At 45.3% G+C, this 25,608-nt stretch overlaps 1 protein-coding gene across 1 annotated transcript; it reads left to right on the forward strand.

Annotated features, from left to right (window-relative positions):
* The first annotated feature begins 2,883 nt into the window (after window positions 1–2,883).
* On the forward strand, window positions 2,884–19,121 carry LOC128414860 (cytochrome P450 2J2-like). The gene is made up of 8 exons (XM_053390772.1): window positions 2,884–3,011; window positions 5,112–5,261; window positions 5,716–5,876; window positions 11,533–11,709; window positions 14,006–14,147; window positions 17,347–17,534; window positions 18,026–18,167; window positions 18,904–19,121. The coding sequence occupies exons 2-8, from the start codon at window positions 5,171–5,173 to the stop codon at window positions 19,089–19,091; spliced, it is 1,089 nt and encodes a 362-aa protein (XP_053246747.1). The 5' UTR covers window positions 2,884–3,011; window positions 5,112–5,170; the 3' UTR covers window positions 19,092–19,121.
* Window positions 19,122–25,608: the final 6,487 nt, after the last annotated feature.

Raw genomic sequence — 25,608 nt, forward strand, 5'->3', positions numbered from 1 at the left:
AGCGCTCTTCTCCCCACCGCCCGCCTGCAGACCAGGTCCGGGGACAGCGGGAAGACACACTGCGCCTCCCCGCTGTCCCCGGAGCTTGCGGGGTAGGCAGCGGGGAGAAGCGCTCTTCTCCCTGCCGCCCACCTTCATCTTGCGAAGCAAGCCCATAGGGAAATTCGTCTTGTGGAACGACTCAAAAAACGGAAAACTCTTTTGTCTTGCGAGTTTTTCGTCTTGCGAGGTACCACTGTATTACAATAAGCTCTGGAACAGGCTTCCTCAACCTCGTTCCTTCAGATGTTTTGAGACTACAATTCCCATCATCCCTTACCACTGGCCCTGCTAGCTAGTGATCATGGGAGTTGTAGGCCAAAAACATCTGGAGGGCCTAGATTGAGGAAGCCTGCTCTGGAACTTGTGTTCCTTCTTCTCTAGTGTATGTTGCAACATGACCTAGAACACTGTGTAACACTCCCCTTCTGACTGATTAATAGGCACCAAATTCTCTTGGCAGTGAAGCAGAAGCTCGTAAACTCATTTTAGTAAAGCCAAGGGGAGCTACAGCTCACGTGTAGACAAGAGACAAACACAACAGGGACTTTTCCATTGCCTCCTCCAGAAGAATTCACTCTTTGTCAATCCATACTTTGTTTTATTGTTTATTAAATACATTTATAAGTCATTTTTTTCTAGAGGAAACTCTTAAAAAAATACATAATTACTACATCATCAGATATGAATGTATTAACTTTTAAAACATCTGAAATTGCTAATAATTTCTAACCCAAACATGCATTTGGGGGAGCATATCTTAATTTCTTACCCATATATTTGTATGGTGGCAATTTTCCTGCTGTGATCCATTGTGGGTCAGAAACCTGCATCAGTGCTCTAGCCCAGCCTATGCCTCTTCCTCTTCAGATGTTTTCCTTTTCCCACTTCAGCATTTTCAGAAGTTAAGGGTCAAATTTAAATGTGCATACATTAAGAAATGAATTAGCGTATTCAAATGCAATGGTCAGGAGTGCAGTCTTGACTTTCTTTTTGTGCAATAAGTGGTCCCTGGGCTCAGTTCTGGTATCCCCAAAGGTACCATTTAGCTCCAAGTTATCAGACCAGTTCCATTAGAGAGAGGCAGATTATAAAATCAAAGAACTGTAGATTTGGAAGGGGATCCCAAAGGCCATCTATCCCAACCCCTCTGCAGGAATGCAGGAATCTCAACTAGATCATCCATGACTGATGACCATCCAACTTCTGCTTAAAAACCTCCAAGGAAGGAGAGTCCACAACCTCCCAAGGGAGACTGTTCCACTGTCAAAGGAGCTCATACTGCCCCCCTAAATCAATAAAAATCAATAAAAAATACATAGCTAACTGAGGTTCTGCCTCCCCTAACAAAAGGCCTGCCCCCCTAACAAAAATCCTGGCTACACCCATGGAGGAAGGATGAAGCTCATGTTTTAGGTTCAAATTAGTATCTTCTTTCTTTGACTATAACAATCTTCTCCTCTCTTTTGACCCAAATGGTAGATGGCAAAGCAATATGGAAACATTTACACCCTTTGGTTAGGACATCTGCCCCTTGTAGTGCTGTCTGGATTCCGAGCAGTGGAAGAAGCGCTCGTTGACCACTCTGAATATTTTGAAGACCGACCACGTACTCCTTTCCTTATGACTGTAGGGAAAGGAAAGGGTAAGTAGTGAAATGTGAGAATTTCCACTGGTATTTTCCCCAGGGAAAACATTTAAAGGGCTGTCTGGAAAAACAGAACAACAGAGCTTCTCTATTAATGTTGCACTCAACAGGAAATGGGTTGTAGACAATAGTAGTTCTATTCAAAGTACACCCACTGAAATTAATTGGAATGACCAATGTAGGTTTATTAATTTCAGTGGGTCTGCTCTAACATTGTTAGATACAACCCAATGCCTCTAGCAAGTGCTCTCTGAAAGTAGCAATTGTAGTGCACTGTGGTAAAAGTCAGCTGCAGGCAGAAGTTTGTTACCTGTTGCCATTTTAATGCATTTACTGGCCTAGGTCTCAATGCTGGATGAAGAACTTGAATTCCTAGCTCTTTCTACCCAAGGCTTTGATGCCTACATCAGACTGATGCATTGCCAAGGCACAGGTTACAAGGTGTAGCAGGTATATAAAAGGTAAAGACACATGGCTAAGTGCTAGCTAAGATGTTGATCTAACATCCCACACAGCTTTTATTGCAGTAAGTGAGCAGAGTTCCAAGGTTGGGGAGCAAGCCAGCATTCCTTTGAGCGTGTTGGACTTGCAAGGTTAGTTCATACATGGCATCTCTGTGCCCTTGGAGATGGAGGCGGTGTTGGGGGCAGTTTGGCACCCAATTCATTCTCAGTCCCTTTGCCAGGACGAGGGAACTGCCCAACTGGCTTTTGTTGTGTCCAGAATATGTTGCAGAATACACACCTTCAATAAAACACCAGTCTGGTTGGGCCAGTAGAAAAATAACTTATTAACATCACACACCAGTGTAATTATATCCTTAAAAACAGTGTGGAAAACTTAGCTGAAATGGGTTTTTGACTGAAGTTTACTGCTGGTGTTTAATATTCTATGAAAGCTCAAGTGACACCTTCAAGTTCAGTATTCATTGCAGAAATTTGTTGCTTAGTGTCAGGGGACTGCCATCGAAGGGGGAGGGAGGCAGAAACGTACAGGGAGCCTCCGACTTTGCTGAGCAGTAACACCTCATCAGAGACTGGTGAGAGCGAAGCCTCCGGCAAAACGGAGGAGGAAAGGAGGAGGGAAGTGAGGCAAAGGCTCACAGAGGTTACTGCGAGCCCTAGCACCACTGCCAGGCAGGCTGATAGGGAAACAGACATGTAGCTTCCGTAGTTTTCGCAAGGGAGTCAAACGTAAGGAAAGGAGGAGGAGACTGAGGGTGTCGAGGTCCTTAAGCTGGGGAGGGGACAGGAAGAACCCACTCTCGGAATCTGCTAGTGACTGAGGCAGACATGAACTTTGGGCTTCTGCACTGTATATAAAAGTAAAGGTAAAGGGACCCCTAACCATTAGGTCCAGTCATGACCGACTCTGGGGTTGCGGCGCTCATCTCGCTTTATTGGCTGAGGGAGCCGGCGTACAGCTTCCGGGTCATGTGGCCAGCATGACTAAGCCGCTTCTGGCGAACCAAAGCAGCACACAGAAACGCCGTTTACCTTCCCGCCGGAGCGGTACCTATTTATCTACTTGCACTTTGACATGCTTTCGAACTGCTAGGTGGGCAGGAGCAGGGACCGAGCAATGGAAGCTCACCCCGTCACGGGGATTCGAACCACCGACCTTCTGATCAGCAAGTCCTCGGCTCTGTTGTTTAACCCACAGCGCCACCCGTGTCACCAGCGCCACTGTATATAGCTTGCACCTAATAAAACCTGTAAAAAGGCAGGTCGGAGTCCTGGCTGTTTACTCGTGAGCAACCATATGCATCCCTGACACTTAGCTCTTCCTGCAGGTGGGCGGCTGTTGTGCCCTCTCTCACTCGGTTGCCATCCCTGGGCAGTGAGGATGGAGTGCACATGGCCAGGCGGCTGTTGGGGGAATTCTCACTGGCCTCCTTGAGCAGCTGGCTCAAGTTCCCACCAGGTGATGCACTTCAAATTGGCCAGTTAGTGAGCTCTTTTGGGGGGATGCGCCTCGCTGGCTGAAATGGCATTGGCTGTGGCCTCACAGCTAGCGAGGCAGAAAAGCTGGCAGCGCCATTCTGCCTCACCACAGTCAGAGAAGGAGCAAAACTCTCCCCACCTCCCTTGTCATTAACCTTTCTTATTTTTCAGGTCATTTTGGGGTTTTAAAATGTTTTCTGCTTTTCAGGTTACTGCTTTAACAATGTTCTATTCCCTTCATTCACAGTTTAACCTTATTTTGCTTCCCATATATCTCCTGACCTTACTACGGTTGCAAATGGTTGCAAATGCCATATTAAGGGCTGGGAAGGAATTTCACTGTAAACAAATTGGCTGGTGTAGAGGTTTTGCCTTCACCATAGCAACAGTTAAGGTATTGGGTGGCATCCTGGTCTTCAAGTGTGGGGTGCATCACCCAGTAGTGATCCTGCACCATTTTCAGGATGCCACCGAGTGAGAGAGGGCACAACAGCCGCCCACCTGCAGGAAGAGCTAAGTGTCAGGGATGCATATGGTTGCTCACGAGTAAACAGCCAGGACTCCATTGGTGGATGTCTCTGTCCTGAAGTCAAGCATGGGGAAGATAAGCCATAGGGCTTCCAGCAGTGGACTTAGGATGATCAAAGTCTTGGAGAGGCATGGATTACAGATTACATCTGTAATCAAAAAAGTTACATCTTTAATCAAAAAAGTTGTGGGCATTTTTAATCCAGATCGTTGTTTGTCTGAGTTATTAATCATATATTACATGTAGACATTGACCCAGAAGTGGGTGGCACTCTGGCTGGGCCCACAATTACCAGTGTATCAGATGCCAGTTTTCCCTACAAAAGTCAAATTTTGAAGTGCTTTCCAGAGATCTCGCTTTTCGCTGACACATTAGTGCAGGAACTTCTGAGACAATCAGATTTCTGTTTGATTATCACATCCAACTCCTTTGATAGCCATACTAGGAATAATAGGTGAATCAAATCAAATTTATCTCATTGGGAGATGCTGACATATTTGCTGGTAAATGTTTGCTTAGAAAAGGGTGAATGTTGGCACTATTCAACAGGGCTCTCAATAGACTCATGGTATGCTCAGGTGTGGTCTATTGCTTTGGCCAAGAAACTGACCTGTCAGGTCAGGGTGACTAGGAGCAAGAGAACTCCTTTATCCTTCTACAACACTTGGCATCCATTCGTCTCCCAAATGAGAAGTGAATTTTTTTTCCTTCCAGGGAAAGATGGAAACTTGTCAACATTACACATTGGGGAGTTATTGGGGAGTTTAGGTCTTGAATATTTTCTTTCTTAATTTTAGGTATGTCCTTTCCACATAAATACTCTTTTATTTCATCCTCTGTCTCAGTTCCTGCTTTATATAGCTTATTACAATATTTTATAAAGCACTTTTTAACTTCCTCGGGATTATCTAAAGTTCTCCCTTCTTCCACTATTGTCACTGATTTTTAATAGGCATTATATTATCAAATGGTCACACCTGGAGGCAACAGAGACGGTTTGGTATTGTTACTATGCGGAAGCTAGGCCTGGGGAGGAAAGGCATGGAGCACCAAATAGAAGAGGAAGCCCATCAGCTCGTGGAGGTTTTTGCACGTTCAAAGGGTATGTGATGATAGGTGATGGTGCTGGGTTGGCATATGTATGAAGAAACCTTTGTGTATAACCTCTGTACATTTTGTGATATGTTTTGTTTGATTCCTAATGAGCCTTAAATGGAATGCTATCATTATATATCTTTAAGTGCCAAGAAAAAATGTTCCTCTTCAAACAGGTGTTTGGCTGATTAATATTCTACAGCCTTTTAAATGTGCTTATGGAATGTTTTGTTTTTTTGTTTTAACTATTTACCTGGGTTTTTATCTTGTATTTTTACTCTGTGAAACACCCTAGAATCTTGTGATGAAGGGTGGTATATAAACCAACCAATCAATTAATTAATTGATGTTAATAAACAAATTTCTGGAGATTCCTGCAGTTTCTCTTGTCCACCATAAAATACCATTCTCTGTATGAACAGGAGTGGCTGAACTCACATTAGTATAACCTTATTTTGCAGGACAACCACTTGACCCCTCCATGCCGATCACTAATTCAGCCTCCAACGTGATATGTGCTGTGGCTTTTGGGCACCTGTTTGCTCTTGAAGATGAAAGGTTCCAGAAGCTGATAGAAGCTATGAATTTTCTCCTAAAATATCTATGTAGCTTTGCTCATTTTGTGAGTTGTCATTTTCATTCCTACTGAGCCTGACAGGTCTCCCAAGTGCCTTAAATCCCCCAATCAGCATTCTGGAATCCATTATGATAGAAGTTAGAGCGTTGGAAAACTGAGTTTAGGTTTAAATCTAATCTGAGATAAGGTCTATTTACGATCTCATAGCATAAATAATTTCTCAAGATTATTATAAAAATTGAAAGAAAGAATAAAAAGACTATGTCCAACCACAAGGGACTCTTTGGAGAAAAAATTGAATAAAAATGGAACAATAACCTTTCAGAACAAGTTGTCTAGAGCCCACCTTAAGTAAACAGCAGTGAACAAAATAATCTTCTCAAGAAGAGAATTCTACAATTTTATTGTCATTATGGAAAAATAAATGTGTCTATTCTTTGCTCACTGTATATCAAGGCTTATAGGACTTGATTGATGAGCATATGTCTTGGCAGCCATATTTTGGACCAATTTAAGATCCTGGGCTATCTTCAAGTTTTAAGAAAGACAAAATGTTATTGGGGGCAGGGACCTACTATGGCACATTGACTTGCCAAACATCCAAATGAGCACTGAGCATACACAGACCACAGACCAGGACATAGGGGAAAAAAATCATAGAATTATAGAGTTGGAAGAGACCACAAGGGCCATCGAGTCCAACCCCCTGCCAAGCATGTTGGTGATATAATTTGGAAATGCAAGGACAGCATGGCTGGCTGGCTGGCTAGATCCATAAACTCCACATGACTACATTTTGCTGTGGGTGTGAAGGTTGTCTTCTGCCTGGAATATACAATGGCAGTATTTGAACCTTTGTGCCATAAATATTTATGCATCTCTAAATTTTGGGAACATCACTAGTAAGTTTCAGGAGAGCCATAAATGCCCATGTTTGAATAGTGCTACCATAACTGTTGAAGAGTTCAACTCTAAACCCAACAGAGGTGCATTGATTTTCCCAAGTGGGGGGGCAAATCAATCTCCTGATTTGTATTGCGAGCGGGGGAGCTGCAACTTAGCAGTGGCAGTCATGGCGCCTATGGTGTGGCTCCTTTGCTGGGGTTTTTTTAATGAAACAAAGGTCAGCAACTCAAGCATTCCCTGCACTGCTAAGGAAAACAGCCCCCTTCTGTATGACCTCAGCTAAACCCTTTTGACCTGAGGGGGATGGGTGGACCTGACAATTTCCACTTGTCTCCTTGATCCTTGCCCATCCTGGCTTATAAAAGCTAGCTGGGAAGAACTGAGCGATGGGCTTTGTGGGGTGGTGAATGCTTCCCTCCGTGAGGGAGCCTTCCCAGACCCGCTGAAAGAGGCGGTTATTAAACCGCTTCTTAAAAAACCAACTTTAGATGCGGCCACGATGGCCAACCATCGCCCAGTCTCAAATCTTCCATTCTTGGGCAAGGTGATTGAGCGAGTGGTTGCTGAACAACTCCAGGCATGCCTGGAAGAAGCGGACCATTTGGATCCCTTCCAGTCGGGATTCAGGCCTCATCATGGGACTGAAACTGCCTTGGTCGCACTGGTTGATGATCTCCGGCGGGCTAGGGAGAATGGTGAGAGCTGTTTCCTAGTTTTGCTGGATCTCTCAGTGGCCTTTGACACCATCGACCATAACATCCTTCTGAACCATCCAGGGGGGCTGGGAGCTGGGGGCACTGTTATACAGTGGTTCCGCTCCTTTCTCCTGGGCCCTGTCCAGAAAGTGGTGTTGGGGGTTGAGTGTTCAGACCCCTGGGCTCCCACTTGTGGGGTGCCTCAGGGTTCCGTCCTCTCCCCCATGTTTTTTAATATCTATATGAATGGTAAATTTGAGACTGGGTGATTGTTGGCCATCCCCTGCCTCCACATGCCCCCAGGCACTGGCAACCCACACTATGCCACTGCAGCTGTATGAGGCTGTCTTGACTGGCTAGTCATTTTAGTGGTTTGTACTGTTTTTAATGGTCTGCTTTTTTTCTGCTTTACTCTGATATCACAGTATATAAATGGCAGTGCATAAATTATTTTATAGATTAAAAAAACTCATGCATACATAATGTGAAATATCAATGGTGCAGGCTGTCTCAGAAAGGTGTGCTTAATACATCAAAAACAATGTTTAATTTCATTCCTCTAGGTGGCGTTTGCAGCCTCTGTGTTTGCAGGCTGCTGAGAAACAGAGCTATGGAGGCCTTTTCCTAGCCCTATTTTATTTGTATACTGCTTATCTGTCAATAAAACCTCTAGGCAGTGCACAAAACCTGAGCTGACCACAAGACCTGAGACTTTTTGTCTGCAAAACAAACCTTGGCCTGGCTGCGAGGTAGAGGTTTGGAGTGTGCAAGAGCTACAGTCAGCCCTGGGCCGGGGAGGAGTAAGTGGCCAGTTGGAATAATGGACCTAGATTTGAGAGACGACAGCTTATTTTAATTTATGAATTAGCCTTATGGGGCAGTTTTGTCTCCTGGTGCAGTTGCTAAAAGAAGGTCTATAGTGTGTGGATAATATAATTATATAGTTTAGCCACAAGGTGGCACTGGACTTAGTTGTATCTGGGTTACGTTTCTGTTGCTCTCTCTCTCTCAGCGGTGTTTGATACCATCGACCATAACATCCTTCTGGGCCGTCTTGGGAGCTGGAGGCACTGTCATACAGTGGTTCCGCTCCTTTCTCCTGGGCCGTGTTCAGAAAGTGGTGGTGGGGTATGAGTGTTCAGACTCCTGGGCTCTCACTTGCGGGGTGCCTCAGGTTCTGTCCTCTCCCCCATGCTTTTCAACATCTACATGCAGCCGCTGGGAGAGATCATCAGGGGGTTTGGGCTGGGTGTTCATCAGTATGCGGATGATACCCAGCTCTACCTCTCTTTTAAATCAGAACCAGTGAAGGCAGTGAAGGTCCTGTGTGAGTGCCTGGAGGCGGTTGGAGGTTGGATGGCGGCTAACAGATTGAGGTTGAATCCTGACAAGACAGAAGTACTGTTCTTGGGGGACAGGAGGCGGGCAGGTGTGGAGGATTCCCTGGTCCTGAATGGGGTAACTGTGCCCCTGAAGGACCAGGTGCGCAGCCTGGGAGTCATTTTGGACCCGCAGCTGTCCATGGAGGCACAGGTCAAATCTGTGTCCAGCTCCATCTGGTACGCAGGCTGAGACCCTATCTGCCTGCTGACTGCCTCCCGCTTGGACTACTACAATGCGCTCTACGTGGGGCTACCTTTGAAGGTGACCCGGAAACTACAACTAATCCAGAATGCGACAGCTAGACTGGTGACTGGGAGCGGCCGCTGAGACCACATAACACCAGTCTTAAAAGACCTACATTGGCTCCCAGTATGTTTCCGAGCACAATTCAAAGCATTGGTGCTGACTTTTAAAGCCCTAAATGGCCTCGGTCCTGTATACTTGAAGGAGCGTCTCCACCCCCATCGTTCTACCCGAACACTGAGGTCCAGCTCTGAGGGCCTTCTGGCGGTTCCCTCACTGCGAGAAGCCAAGTTACAGGGAACCAGGCAGAGGGCCTTCTCGGTAGTGGCGCCCTCCCTGTGGAACCGTCCTCCCACCAGATGTCAAAGAGAACAACAGCTACCAAAATTTTTAGAAGACATCTGAAGGCAGCTCTGTTCAGGGAAGCTTTTAATGTTTGATGTATTAGAGTATTTTAATATTTTTTGGGGAAGCCGCCCAGAGTGGCTGGGGAAGCCCAGCCAGATGGGCGGGGTATAAATAATAAATTATTATTATTATTATTATTATTATTATTATTATTATTATTATTATTATTTCTCTTAGTTTCTCATTTTTCCCATCTTAAATTTGGTTCTCCACACTTCTACATCAATTTCTGATATGTTTTTTTAAAAAAAAATAGTCATGAAATTTCATCAGCCTTTTGGTGCTATTTTCTCCTAATGCACACATTTGTATGCAATTTTGCCTAAAATACACATTTTTGCAAAGCTGCAAATTGCAGGTTTGAATGTTATTATAGCATCTTAAGCATCTGCAGTCCCACTATGTGCTCTGACATACAGACCAAGGACATGTTCTATGAAGAACGAGAGCAGGCTGTCAGGAGAGGGCGCTTGCTATTGCTGCAAAGGGTGAGGTTCACATTTGTGAACTACAAATTTGTGCCTTATGAGAAGATGTTTCCTGCACTGAGAAAGGCAAGGATCAGATGATGTGTCAGTGACTAGTGGCTAAAGCTCTGTCAAACATTTAACTCACTGATGACAGTGAAAAATGTATGAAGGCATGAAGACAACCTTTGGACCAACAGCCAGGAAAACGGCACCACTGAAAACCTTGTCTGGAGACACAGCAGCAAGCAGATGAAGTGATGGGCAGAGCATTATCATGAATTGTGCTTATGGGAAAACATGGTCTCAAACACATTGACAGTATCCAGTCTTTGCCTCTCTTTGAAGTGCTGAATGTCCCTCTCTCCCTTGCCAAGCTGAATAACGCCTTCAACTCTTAAGCATGTGGGACAGGATGGAATCCCAACGGAAGTGCTGAAAGCTGGTCTCAATTCCTCCCTCATGATAATAATAATAATTTATTATTTATACCCCGCCCATCTGGCTGGGTTTCCCCAGCCACTCTGGGCGGCTCCCAATCAAATATTAAAAACACATTACAGCATTAAACATTAAAAACTTCCCTAAACAGGGCTGCCTTCAGATGTCCTTTAAAAGTAGGATAGTTGCTTATTTCCTTTGACATCTGATGGGAGGGTGTTCCACAGGGCAGGCGCCACTACCGAGAAGGCCTTCTGCCTGGTTCCCTGTAACCTCACTTCTTGCAATGAGGGAACCGCCAGAAGGCCCTCGGTGCTGGATCTCAGTGTCCAGGCTGAATAATGGGGGTGGAGATGCTCCTTCAGGTATACAGGACTGAGGCCGTTTAGGGCTTTAAAGGCCAGCACCAACACTTTGAATTGTGGTTGGAAACATACTGGGAGCCAATGCAGGTCTTTCAGGACTGGTGTTATATGGTCCCGGTGGCCACTCCCAGACACCAGTCTAGCTGCCGCATTCTGGATTAATTGCAGTTTCGAGTCACCTTCAAAGGTAACCCCATGTAGAGTGCATTGCAGTAGTCCATGCAGCACTCTTGTGAGACAGTCCGCAGGCAGATAGGATCTCAGCCTGCGTACCAGATGGAGCTGGTAGACAGCTGCCCTGGACACAGAATTGACCTGCACTTCCATGGACAGCTGTGAGTCCAAAATGACTCCCAGGCTGCACACCTGGTCCTTCATGGGTACAGTTACCCCATTCAGGACCAGGGAGTCCTCCACACCAGCCAGCCCCCTGTCCCCCAAGAACAGTACTTCTGTCTTGTCAGGATTCAGCCATCTGTTTGCCACCATGATGCACTTTCATGGGTTCGTCTTGCAGTGTTGGAGGAAATAATCCATGCCACAAGACAGGTGTGACCTGTTTATCGTGGAGCTATCATGGAATCACCCTGTGCTTCTCAACAAATTACAGTGACTCTCTGACAGGGTCTATCCCCAATTGCAATGTGGTTTTGGAGCTCAGAGGTCAACAGTCAAAATGATTTTCTCTCTGTGCTCCCCTCTGCAAGAGAAATACTGAGAGCAGAGACGTCCCTTGAACATTGCTAATCCAAGCATGAACAATGTGACCAAATTTTCTCTATCTTTCCTTTAGCTATATGAAATGTTCCCATGGCTTATGAGACGTGTCCCAGGGCCTCACAAGAAGGCATTGTACTGCCTGAACGCAATGCTTTCATTTGCAAAGGAGGAGATAGAGAAGCATAAGGAGAATCTATCTCTGCATGAGCCACAGGATTTCATTGATTTCTATCTACTTCAGATGGAGAAAGTAAGTATCTATTTTGCAACTGAATACTGCTCATCCCAGGAGTCATTATATTCCCTGTTACATGTGAATACTAATCTGTTGCCAGGAAACCAACATTTTTTTTCTGAATCTCAGCTGGAAACCACCTTGAGCTTTCCCCAAATTTCTTTCACAGTTTTTTAGTTGCTAAAGTGGGTGAACATCCATCTATTGAAGCATCTATTGAAATGGCTAGGGAAAGGCAGATATTTTCATAACCCCAAATATGAGTGTGAATGAGTAGGAGTTCATGTGTGTTGAGGGGTCTTCCCTATGGAGCATTGTTTCTGTACATAAATTATTTTGTATTGTTGTTCATCTCACATTCAGACATGGACTGAGAAAACAGAAAAGCACTGCTTGTTGGTTCAATGATTTCATTTTCACCCCACTTTTCTTCAGTGAAGGATTTGTTGGTACATAGTTCTAACCCATGCTATCCTTTGCAGGACTGTACACAATGCCACCAATCTACCCAGTGGACACAATCTGTGGCTTACACATCTGGCCAATTTTCTGTATGCCACCCCAGGCACCTCCAGTTAACAGCGATCAAATTATACCGCTCCTGGGTGCAGATCCAGGGGTGAAGGAAGGCTGTCTGGCACCAGGTGTGGGGTGTCAAGGGGCGGGGCAAACCACCCACAGGGGCAGGGCAAACCGCCCAGCTGAGCATGTGCAGCGCCACTAGGTATGGCACATGTGCAGCGCCACTACATACAGCGGTGCCACATGTGCACCATACGGACAGCAGAGGGATCCTGCACATGGTGGTGGTGCGATGGCAGCGGCTCACGCCACCACGCCTGGGGGTGGCAGGGTAAGCCCCCTGCGGGGTGCCATCTTGTCATCCCCCTCAGAGATGGCACCCTAGGCGGACCGCCGCCCCCGCTGCCCCCCCTTCCTCCACCACTGGGCAGATCCATTAGCATGAAATAAGACTTTATTTGAATTGCTAACCCTTTCACACCCCTCACGTTCAGGACAGATTAAAACATTTAAAACTAGTTGAAAAGCAGGCAAATAAGCCACAGATTGAAACCTCATCTCTACCACAATTCAGAGCTTAACCATGGTCACCAAAAGCCAACTCAAAAGCACCTTGGGAATGTCTTAAGTCGAGTCCCTGCCCCTCTTTCTCTGCCGAGCGGTAGCAGCAGCAGGCACCCACCCAGGATCTGTGTTTCTTTGGAGAATTGAAGACATGGCAGAGACTGTTGTGGCTTTAAGAAATATTCATTACACCTTCAGTCTGCATGATCTTACAGCATGGTCCTTTCAAGAGGAGTTTGTACCCCACAGCAGGGGTACAAATTTATTGCAGGGCCGTTGCAGCAGACTCAGTGGGTCAAAGATATACGACCCAACAAACTTTAACATAATTTCATTATGGTGACAAAAGAATAAATAATTATATTTAGTGTTAAGTAGTGCACATTTTCGGGACACGGGTGGTGCTGTGGGTTAAACCACAGAGCCTAGGGCTTGCCGATCAGAAGGTCGGCAGTTCAAATCCCCGTGACGGGGTGAGCTCCCATTGCTCGGTCCCTGCTCCTGCCAGCCTAGCAGTTTGAAAGCACATCAAAGTGCAAGTAGATAAATAGGTACCACTCCGGAGGGAAGGTAAAAGGTGTTTCCATGCACTGCTCTGGTTCGCCAGAAGCGGCTTAGTCATGCTGGCCACATGACCTGGAAGCTGTACGCCGGCTCCCTCGGCCAATAAAGCGAGATGAGCGCTGCAACCCCAGAGTCGGTCATGACTGGACCTAATGGTCAGGGGTCCCTTTACCTTTAGTGCACATTTTGAATGTGTGCTGCCAGAGAGATTCCATTGGATCCCACTCCTCCTGCCAGTGCTGGATTATTACCCCAAACCACAGATCCTCAAATGCAGCACCAGCAGCTACAACTGTGGTCACAGGAAGGTGTGCATAGATCTCTTGCCACAACCAACTATGAAGCACAGGGCCGGCCAGCCCATTAGGCAGGCTGAGGCAGCTGCCTTGGGTGGTGGAATGGCAAGAAGCGGGATCTTTCTATCCAGCCCACTTTGTGGGCACTGTTGTGCGATTCAGGTAAGGGGGGCAGCAGTGGCAGCAGGGCGGCGGTGGTGGCATCTTCCCATTTTGCAGCAAGCAGTGTAATGGGGTGCCCTGCTCTTCATCAAGCATATGTTGGTGGCATTGTAGTAACTGGGTAAAAGAAGAAAAAGTAAGTGCTGAAGGACAGATCGTAATGCATGTGAATGACTTGTCACCTTCCTCATTTTCAACATCAGAGCAGGAATGACCCAGAGTCCACCTATGATGAAGAAAACATGGCTTGGTGTATTTTTGACTTCTTTGTAGCAGGGTCAGACACAACCGTCAGTTCTCTGAAATGGGCGCTTCTCCTCCTGGCAAGTCATCCAGATATCCAAGGTGAGAGAGGGAACAATGGGAGCCTGGGCTTCTCTTGATCTCTAGAGTGGACCGTAATTATTTAACGGTTTCATTCACATCTAATGAGATGATAAAACAAAGAACATAAAACATCAGAAAGAGTTAAAAGTAAGTGAGTTTATGATGGAGGTTTGGGGAGACAAAGGGTTATTGAAATAAGCTGAATGCTTTTGACATACATGTATGGCATCACAGAGTTCTGCAGCCCTTGTGAGCATTAACCCTTTACATCGCATGTTGGATGTTTTCATCACACATTATTGTATGAGGCCTTGAGAAACTTGGGACCAGGTTACCTGAAACAGCCCCTGTAAGGTCTGTAACTCCTTCATGGATCACTGCCTTGTCATGGCAAAGGGGCTTGAATAACTCAGAGAAGCTATGAGCTATGTCATGCAGTGCCAAAGAATGCTCCAACTACTGCACAATTGCGATCATTTCACACGCTAGCATGGTTATGCTCAAAATTCTACAAGGCAGGCTTAAGCCTTGTGGTATGTGGACTGAGCAGTATGTGGACTGAGAACTCCCAGAAGTGCAAGCTGGAGGAACCAGAGACCAAATTGCAAACATGTGCTGGATTATGGAGAAAGCTAGAGAGTTCCAGAAAGACATCTACTTCTGCTTCATTGACTATGCAAAAGCCTTTGACTGCGTGAACCACAGCAAACTATGGCAAGTTCTTAAAGAAATGGGAGTGCCTGATCACCTCATCTGCCTCCTGAGAAATCTCTATGTGGGACAAGAAGCTACAGTTAGAACTGGATATGGAACAGCTGATTGGTTCAAAATTGGAAAAGGAGTACGACAAGGCTGTATATTGTCTCCCTGTTTATTTAACTTATATGCAAAATTCATCATGCGAAAGGCGGGACTGGATGAATCCCAAGCAGGAATTAAGATTGCCGGAAGAAATATCAACAACCTCAGATGACAGATGACACAACCTTGATAGCAGAAAGTGAGGAGGAATTAAAGAACCTTTTAATGAGGGTGAAAGAGGAGAGCGCAAAATATGGTCTGAAGCTGAACATCAAAAAAACTAAGGTCATGGCCACTGGGCCCATCACCTCCTGGCAAATAGAAGGGGAAGAAATGGAGGCAGTGAGAGATTTTACTTTCTTGGGCTCCGTGATCACTGCAGATGGTGAGAGCAGTCACGAAATTAAAAGATGCCTGCTTCTTGGGAGAAAAGCAATGACAAACCTAGACAGCATCTTAAAAAGCAGAGACATCACCTTGTCAACAAAGGTCTGTATAGTTAAAGCTATAGTTTTCCCAGTAGTGATGTATGTAAGTGAGAGCTGGACCATCAAGAAGGCTGATCACTGAAGAATGGATGCTTTTGAATTCTGGTGCTGGAGGAGACTCTTGAGAGTCCCATGGACTGCAAGAAGATCAAACCTATCCATTCTTAAAGAAACCAGCCCTGAGTGCTCACTGGAAGGACAGATCCTGAAGCTGAGGCTCCAATACTTTGGCCACCTCATGAGAAGAGAAGACTTCCTGGAAAAGACCCTGATGTTGGGGAAAATGGTGGGGACAAGGAGAAGGGGATGACAGAGGACAAGATGGTTGGACAGTGTTCTTGAATCTACCAGCATGAGTTTGACCAAACTGCGGGAGGCAGTGGAAGACAGGAGTGCCTGGCGTGCTCTGGTCCATGGGGTCATGAAGAGTCGGACACAACTAAATGACTAAAAAACAACAAGGTCTGTAAGTTCATTTGGCCACCTGAGGAAATTCTGCTGGTAGCACAACACCCTACAGAATGCAGTAGAGTGGTGACCCCAAAATAGGAATTTTATAATGTTGCTCTTGGGTTGTGGAATGCCCTTCCCTCTGCCTTTCATGAAGCATTTTTGTTTTTGTTTTGGCGGATATTGTTTTTATATTGTATATAATGTACAGTGCCAGGAGATGCTTAAAACATCAAGCATACTTCCAAATTAGTAGAATAAATACATAAATGCAAGCCGCCACCCCCTCACTGCAGAGTAGTGTGTGCCGTGCACATGGATAGCAGCAGATAAGCATGTGGCATTGGGGGCACGTTTCCTTTCCTTTCCTCAGACCCCCTCCTTGCTCCTGCATTGAAAGGTAAAGGGACCCCTGACAATTTAGTCCAGTCGTGAATGACTCTGGGGTTGCAGCGCTCATCTCGCTTTACAGACCGAGGGAGCCGGCATTTGTCTGCTTCCACCGAAAGTTTTCCGGGTCATGTGGCCATCATGACTAAGCTACTTCTGGCAAAACAAGAGCAGCGCATGGAAACTCCATTTACCTTCCAGCCGGAGTGGCACCTATTTATCTACTTGCACTGCATGCTTTCGAATTGCTAGGTGGGCAGGAGCCAGGACAGAAGAATGGAGCTCACCCCGTCGTGGGGCCTTGAACCGCCGACCTTCCGATTGGCATGCCCAAGCGGCACAGTGGTTTAAACTGCAGCGCCACCCACTCCTTCATTATTGCCCCACTTTTGCACACATACATTACACCCTGCTCAGCATTCAGCCTAGAAGAGTTCTGGTGGGCTCATTCACTCCTGAAATTTGCTTTGGCTGTGATAAAGGAATCTTTCCAAATATAAATGGTAGCTTAACACACAGTTAATGTAAGCCACCTTTTCCTCTGCTTGGCTTAGTGGGTGATTTTCTCTTTGATAAATTCTTATTTATTCAGCATGCAGAGGGCTGGCCAAGAGGTCCCCGGGGGGCACCATCATTGCCCCTGCTGTGAAATAAGTACCAGAGCCTCATCCCTGCCTCTCCCTGCTCCATTACATGACTGGTGTTAGCCAAAGATCAAGCTGGAGAAGGAGGATTGGTGAAACAGAGTAGGAAATATTGAGAGCTGAGGGGTGGAGGATTTAAAAATATATGTGTGTGTGTGTGTGTGTGTGTGTAAAACAGACAGCCTTGGATCACAGACCTTCAGCAAATCCAGCCAGCTCTGGTAACCAGAAACAGCTGATATGAGGTTTGCTTTCAACCTTTTCACACCTGGGATCTAGAGCGGGGAAGAACCATGTACACTGACTTGAGCTTCTTGGAGTAAAAGATGGGCTATAAAGATAAGAAACTGAGGCTCGTTCCCAGACCCTTTTGGAAAATAAATGTCCATCTGAAATAAAATGCAGTATTCAAAATAAACCTTCTGTTTCCATCTTTTTCTTCAGATAAAGTCCACAAGGAGATAGAAGATGCTCTAGGTTCTTCTCACACAATCTGCTATCAAGATAAAAAGAAACTGCCCTACACCAATGCTGTTATTCATGAAATACAGCGCTTTAAATATGCCTTATTTTTCGGGATCGCCAGGAAATGTACAAAGGATGTGAAGCTGTGTGATTTTCTCATTCCCAAGGTAAAGAAGTGTGGCAAACTGCACTCCTGTATCTCAAGAGCTAAGAGAATCCTAGGGTAACATATTGAGAGATGCATAAAGCCATAGAGGAACTTCCTGTGTAGTCAAAAACTTGAAGGGCAGGAAAAGGATGCAAGAGCAGGAGCTCCATCTGTAGACATGTTTCACCACTGGCTAGTGCTGTTCTATTGGGAATGTGAGGCAGGGGAGGAACACACAGTGGCTAGAGGTCATCTTCTGGGTTCCTTTTAAAAGAGGGATAGGGAAAAGGAGGTCACCCTGTGTTTCTGCCTGTACAAGTAGCTTATTAATGGGGGGGGGGATTGGGAATGAATCTGGCCTTTGGTAAATGTGCATTCCCCCCCACACACACAAAACACCCTAGTCAGTTTGAATTCAGTTTGAATTCTTCAAAGATTAGTTGCGGAATAGTGAGGAACAATCCAGAAATGTATTGGTCTGAGTGCCAATCATTTGTTTCTTCTTTGCAGGGAACTTATATTATTCCTGATTTCCGCTCTGTTCTTGTTGATCCCACAAGATGGGAGACACCTGCAGTGTTCAACCCAAACCATTTCTTGAACAAGGATGGACAATATGTGGCTAGAGAAGAGTTTCTGGCGTTTGGTGCAGGTAAATCAAAAAGTCCAAGGTATGTTGTGATCTGTAAAAAGGTAAAGGTAAAGGACCCCTGACAGTTAAGTCCAGTCGCGGACGACTCTGGGGTTGCGGCGCTCATCTCGCTTTACTGACCGAGGGAGCTGATGTTTGTCTGCAGACAGTTTTTCTGGGTCATGTGGCCAGCATGACTAAGCCACTTCTGGCGAAACAAGAGCAGCGCACGGAAAAGCTGTTTACCTTCCCGCTGGAGTGGTACCTATTTATCTGCTTGCACTTTGACGTGCTTTCAAACTTCTAGGTAGGCAGGAGCTAGGACCGAGCAACGGGAGCTCACTGCGTCACGGGGATTTGAACTGCGACCTTCTGATCGGCAAGCCATCCGCACCCCTGTAGGCATCTGTAGGCATGCTTATTGGTCTGCTTCCAGAAAATGGCAACAGTAGCATGAGGGGCAGAGCAGTCTTCTACATACCAGTCATAAGTCTGATTCCACTAGGTTTCAGTAGTGGCTATTGGGTCATATTTGCCATCCTGTATTAATGGTTCAAATTTTTTTTCATTTTCCATGTTCAGTGTGTTAGTATAGAGATAACCAAAACCATGAGCCCTTTCCTTCTACTTGCTTCCTTCTTGTAATTTCCTGCCCTTATTATGTCATATTATGTAGAGTGTTTTATAGCTACAAAGTAATGAACCCTGGAAAGTAAGCTATTATTCACTTGCTGCCTTTGCCTTGTCTCATCCTCAGGGTCTCGCATGTGTTTGGGTATGCTGCTAGCAAATACTGAAATTTTCATCTTCCTGACAAGCCTGCTGAGGGCATTTCGCTTCCAGCTGCCAGAAGGAGTGAAAGAACTCAATAAAGAGGCTTTACTGGGGGCTACAGCACATCCCCATCCTTATAAACTATGCGCAGTTCCCCACTGCAATGCATAATAAAATATGAAAGTACATGGGGCTGCACCTCTGCTTATGTTACCCCTTTGTCACCCCTGGCACACAGACTTTCCCCTTCCCATCTCATGCAACTACTGTGGTCTTTCTTCACCTTCCCAGCTCCATTTCTGAGGCTTTTTCTCTCTTCTTTTCTTCAGCTCTGCTTTGCGTCCATTTTCACCGTCACCCCATCTCCTCCTCTTTCATGCCCCTGCTTTCATCTTCCACCCTATCCATGCCTCCTAATCCCTCATTTCTTTTCAGCTCCTTTGTATCCCCATTCCTACCCTCACTACTTTTCCCCCTTCTCCCTTTTTCCTCAACACCTATATAATGAACAGCCTCCTTTCAGCACACTCCCCATGCCGATATATGTGATTGTACCTATAAGATGAGTAGAATCCCAAGAGCAAGGCTTGCCCAGTTGGAGAAGGTTAAGTTCTGTTTATGGGTCCTGTACATTTGTAGCCATCTGCTTTTTAATAAAATATCTCTTCCAAATCACTACACTGAATCTGGAACTTCATATTGGGGGGGAAACACATGGGATCAGGAGTGAAATACGTTGTGTGGAGGCACTGTGGGATATTTGATGGCTTCACATCCTTTATCACTCTCCCATGAGGCTGCTAAGAAATGGAAGAGGGAGAATTTTAGAGCCGCCATTCCTCCAACTTCCTCTATTCTTTCCTTCAACCACAGAAGTTAAGAGTAATATGGAGGTGGAGGGACACCAAGACCACTGTGGTTTGAAACAACAGCAGAGGTTTGAGTAAAGCAAGGGTGGAGGGATCCTGAGCAATTGTTATTCCTTTATTTTTAAAAACTGTTTTAACAAGGAGAAACAGCAGTGATGGGTAGTACATAGAGGTGTACACTAAAACACCAACATAGACTTTCTAACTCCCTTCTTGCTTTATTCAAACCTTATTTTAAGCTGCCACTCCCCACCCCACACCCCAATGTGCAGAGACTGACCCATCTCTGGAACCTACCCAAGCTGGGTCGGTCCAGTAACTCAAAGAGCAAACTTCTTTATAAAAATATAATAAAGTTTTATTAAAAGAAGGCTACAGGGTTTTTAAAAAGAGAGATTTCTGGTAGCAGCGCAAAGTAAAGTACGGCAACTTGGAAGCTTAAAAATAACAAAGCTATCTTATCTCACTTTGTTCTAGCTTTCAGGATTGTTACCAATTTTGGATGGTATAAAAGTTTTAATTATGCTAAAATGTGGTGGCTGGTTAATTTCGTACTTTTTGAAGGGTATTTTCTGAGAAAGTGGCTTATAAATGTATCAAATAAACAAATAAATAGTATGGACTGACAAAGAGCAACTTTTTGCAGAAGAGGCTAAATGACTAAACAACAACATAAGCAACACACATAACACAATATTTAAAATAATATAAAAATGACAAGCTCTTATTAATACTGAAAAGCACAAACCCATGTTGACTAGAGCATTAGAATGGTTGGGGCATGGTAGCACCAGAGCTTGTCTCCCTTCTGTGTCACTGACCTTGGTGCTTTCCTGCTCTTCTTGCTCACAATGTGACCTTGATCTGGTGTGGAAAACCTTGGCCTGCCACATGTTGCAGAACTACAACTCCCACCAGCCCCAGGAAGTACAGCCAGTGACCAGAACTGTTGGAAATTGCAGTTCTGCATCACCTGGAAGGCCAGAGGCTTTGCCCACCTGCACTGCACTATGTTGCAAGCAAATTACTTCTTCTATCGTTTTTTTGTAGCAAAATATGCCGCATAGCAACTGCTAGATCTACCTGTGTGTGGCCAAAGGTACCATGCTTGGAATGAAGTAATCCCGATTAACTAATTCATTTAATTAAATTTTCATTTTAATTCCATAATTTATGAATGTAGGAGTTTCATCACACCCTAGTTTGTGTTTGATTGTAGCCGTTGCATATACCATTTAAACCTACCTGAAAATGATGTTATTGTTTATACTTAAAGTTTCTTATTTTGGGGGGGAATAAATAAAAACCATTGTTCACATGAGTCTGAGTTATTACTGAGAAATAAATACCTTAGCAAGAATGTCTTCATGAATCTTCACCCCAGTCCACCACATTAGACAAAGTTATAGTAAGCAGTAAGTACCATAATGAAAGTATCTTCACAAATCTTCAACCCAATCTGCCATGCACCACCAATGAGAAGAAGCTGAGGAAGTCCAGGAGGTTAGTGCCTGCGTGACCAGAGCTGTTTCAGGAAGTCCAGAATCAGAAGAACCACCAGCAGAGCAATCAAAAATGCTGATATCTCCATACCCCTCCTGCCTTTAATTTCTCCTTGATTCTATCTAGGATGCCTGGTTAGGTTCCATTTTCTTCCTTTGCTTTTCTCAGGGACATCAGCACTTCTCTTTGCCGGAGCACACTAGAGAAAGTCCAGTGAACAGGATGACTCCTCCTGCTGGAATGGAGAGGCAGGGCCCTTCAAGTCTTTTGCCTCTTCTTCCAGAGGGAGAAGCTATCCTTTCCTCCAGTTCTGCCCTGCCTCTAGTCAGGCTGGCAGGTTCCTTTTTTGAGTGAGGAAAACGTTTTCCTTACTCTGTACCACTGTCATTGTGATTTCTCTTTTGCCTTCCTTTTTGGCTAGCTATTTCAAAAATCCAGACACAAGAGTTCTTGAGCTTTTGGGGGCAGGACAAAGTTGTTGAGCTTCTGACATGGGTTGCCATATGTCCAGATTTTCCTAGACATACAGCAATTTCTCCCCACTGTTTCTGACGGCCAAATCCAGGCTACGTCCGGGAAATTCTGTACATGTGGCAACCCTGTTTTTGCCTCTTCCATGTGTTTCTTGTCTGCTGAAGTTGACTGAGGCTTGGGGTTGTGTGTGTGTGTGTGTGTGTGTGTGTGTATTCCTGTAGGGCTTTTTTCTTTTCTCCTTCCTCCTCCTTTCATTTATTCAGGAGGGAATTAACAGACCTTGTCTGTGTGGGCACTTTGTGTCCTTGAGGCAGGAGAATTGACAGGGCCTGCAGTACCCACATAGAATGATAGAATTGTAGACTTGGAAGTTACCATGAGGGTCACCCAGTCCTACTCCCGGCAATGCAGGAATCTTTTGCCCAACGTGGGGCTTGAACCCACAGCCCTGAGATTAAAAGTCTCCAGCTACACCAAGCTATACCAAGCTCACCCTCCATCATGCGGAAGCGTCACTCACTCTAAGGCAGCAGTTCTCAATCTGTGGGTCCCCAGATGTTGTTGGACTACAACTCCCATCATCCCTGAGCTCTGGCCTTGCTAGCTAGGAATGATGGCAGTTGTAGTCCAACTACATCTGGGGGCCCACAGGTTGAGAACTGCTGCCTAAGGGAACACATCCATGGTTCTCCCCAGCATACTGTGGACTGATTTTGTTGTTGTTTGTTTGTTTGTGTGTGTGTGTTTGCAATGGGGAAAGAGAACATAGAACATGAAGGCTTTTCTGATGGGACCCACAATACACTTCTAGTGGGACCTAGAGCTGTATTTCCTTGGGCACGCCTCCTTCTAAGGCTGTCTGCTGCTTCTGATTCATTTGTCTGCTTTGCGACGCTCCCAATGGCGCACAAGGCAAATACTTTAGCAGGCAATCTTCAAAGGCATGGCTGGCCATAGCATGAAGCAGTTTGCTTCCGTGGAAGCTTGTCCGGAGTAGCGTCAGGCACCGTCCACCGGTGCCAAGTGCTGGCCGCCAACCATTACTCCCCAGCTACTTTTTACTCCAGGAGGTTGGGGAGAAGGGGCAAGGGGTGAGGTGGTGGTTTGCCTAACATGACCAAAAAAATGGTCTTGCACTATGGACCCCCACCAGCAAGTCCCCTGCCACCTTCTCTCCACCTGCCAAAGCTGCTGCTAAGAGCAGCAATGACCCAACCAGCTGCTGTCAAGTTCTCTCTCTTTGTGTGTCCTTGAAGCTCATTTTTCTTTTCTTTTTCTTTTTTATTAAATATTTTCTTGTTTTACAGAAGTGTAATGTCTTTCATTTTTTCCATGTAACATTTTTACAAATCCGTTTCATTTGTTGAAACGTTAGGGGGAGGAAGAAAAGAAAAAAGAAGGAGTGGAGGGAGGGAAGATGGGTGGGGGTGGGGTCGGGTGGCGATGTTTCTGTTATGCTTAATGTATGTAGGGTTTGGTGTCAGCGTTGCTTGTGCTGTTCACTTGTGTTCCTTTGGTGGTGAGAGAGGCTGAGGTTGGCCTAGGGTGTGGTTGTTTGTTTGTGATTGGCTGTGGTGATCTTTGTTTTCGTGTGTGAGTGGGGTGGGTGGGTGTTTTGTATCAGGTTAGCCATATTGATTTGTATGCTGTTGGTGGATTCTTGTCGTTGTCTTGTTGGGCTGTGTATGTGATAAAGGGGAGCCATACCGGGGTAAAGGCATCTTCTTCTGTTTGTCCCCATGTCAGTTTCAGTTTATTGGTTAATTTTTCTAGTAGGGCTGTTTCCCATACTATTTGGTACCATTGGTCCATGCTTAACAAACTGAAGCCTGAGTAAACAGCAGTCTAGGGTGAGAGAGGCCCTTAGTTGGGGGGGGGGGTTCAATTTATGGAAGTCTAGGATGCCTTTATTGAAACACATTTGTAAGCTCCCTAAATATCTTTGGTTTGGTTTAAAAGGAGAATGAAAGTAAAAGAACTACCGGAGCTAGTGTGCTATAGTCCTGTCTGACTTCTCCCTCCCACTGCAGCAGCACGCTTCCCTATATTTATCATCTGCAGGGTTCACATTTCTCCTCTCTCCACCCCAAACGCCATTCATAGCTGCGACTTGGTTCATTGACTAAAAGCTTCAAGAGGGGAGCGTGGCAGGCTGCTTTCTCCAGTAGGGCCTGGAGATGGAAATGGTTCGTCCTCCTCACATGCTGGCCTTCCCTCCTGCTGTTTCCTGATGGGACCAGTCTCTTCCTCTGACAGGTGAGTGGCTGCACTCTGCCCATGCTCATAGGCTCCTTTTCTGACCATCCTCAGCCTCTGCCCTGGTGCTCCCCGCCTGGATCTGGATACAGAATGAGGGCCAAAGGACAAGGAGCAGCTGATAAATGGATTGGAGGCAAAGCAAGTGAGAGTGACCACCAAGAATTGAGAGGAAGAAAAAGAATATGGGAAATAAATCTGGCAACAAATCTGTCTGTCTCTCTCTCTTGTCCCCTGCCCCGCCTTCTGCTGCAAATGAGATGGCACAGCAAACAATTGCAAACAATGATTATTGTATATACTTATATTGTATATGCTTATTATTATTGTACATACTCATTATACTTAATCCAAAAGGTGGTGCGTCCAAAACTGCTAGCACATGATCCTCAGGTCATGACCCTTCTAACTGTACAATTCTATGATTCTTGTAAGGGCAATTGCTTAAAAATATTGGGGGAACAGTATTATTTTTAATGGGAACAATATTATATTTTGTACAGCGATACCTCAGGTTAAGTACTTAATTCATTCCGGAGGTCCGTTCTTAACCTGAAACTGTTCTTAACCTGAAGCACCACTTTAGCTAATGGGGCCTCCTGCTGCTGCCGCGCCGCCAGAGCCCGATTTCTGTTCTTATCCTGAAGCACTATTTCTGGGTTAGTGGAGTGTGTAACCTGAAGCGTATGTAACCTGAAGCGTATGTAACCCGAGGTACCACTGTATCATGGCATCTGTAAGTGTGGGACACCATTTCCATAACAATAAAGGAAAATAAAACACAGGGTTTTGTACATTATGGTTCCCCTCTCCTAAGCTGCTTCAAACTTCCAGGGACTGGTGAGCTGCACCCAAGAGTAAAAGAGTAAAGGAGCTTGTGGATGTAATCTCAGAAACATTGTTTATGATCTTTGAGGTCCCTGCAGACCCATCTTCAAAAAGGCAGGGGGGAGACGACCTACCTAACGACCAACCAGTGAGCTTGATATCAATACCAGGAAAGATCCTAGAACAGATAATTATACGGTCAGTCTGTGAGGACTTAGAATTATATTGCCCGCACATTAACCCTTGTATGCTAAACTTTAATTGTGCAAATTGGTCAAGCAGGCCGGGCACTGTTTAGACCCGCAAGCCTGTGTCTTTTCCTTTAACTTAAGCCTTTATTACAAGAGGACACTTTAGCCCAGCCAGCCTGGTTCAGTATTGATTAAACGAACCACAACTGGAAAGAAATCAGATTCAAACCACTAATCCCTAATGGCAAATGAAACTGGGATCAAATGTTTATCTAGTCATCTAGTCCACCCCCTGCAAGGCAGGAATCTTTTGCCCAATATGGGGCTTGAACCCACATCTCTGAGATTAAGAGCCTCATGCTCTACCAACTGAGCTATCCCAGCTGCTTCGAGTCTATAAACAACTCAATATTGAACAGAGTTGCATTACCTTTCCCTCCCCAAAGGGACGTGAAAGATACTAAAACAAACACCGGCCTTTATGAACAAATACTCAAATCACTTACCATGAATTAATGTATTCAAGTAAACTGCTGGGCGTAAGGCAACAAAATTGCAATGAAATAA

The sequence above is a fragment of the Podarcis raffonei genome, chromosome 5 (assembly GCF_027172205.1).
Source record: "Podarcis raffonei isolate rPodRaf1 chromosome 5, rPodRaf1.pri, whole genome shotgun sequence".
Taxonomy (NCBI): domain Eukaryota; kingdom Metazoa; phylum Chordata; class Lepidosauria; order Squamata; family Lacertidae; genus Podarcis; species Podarcis raffonei.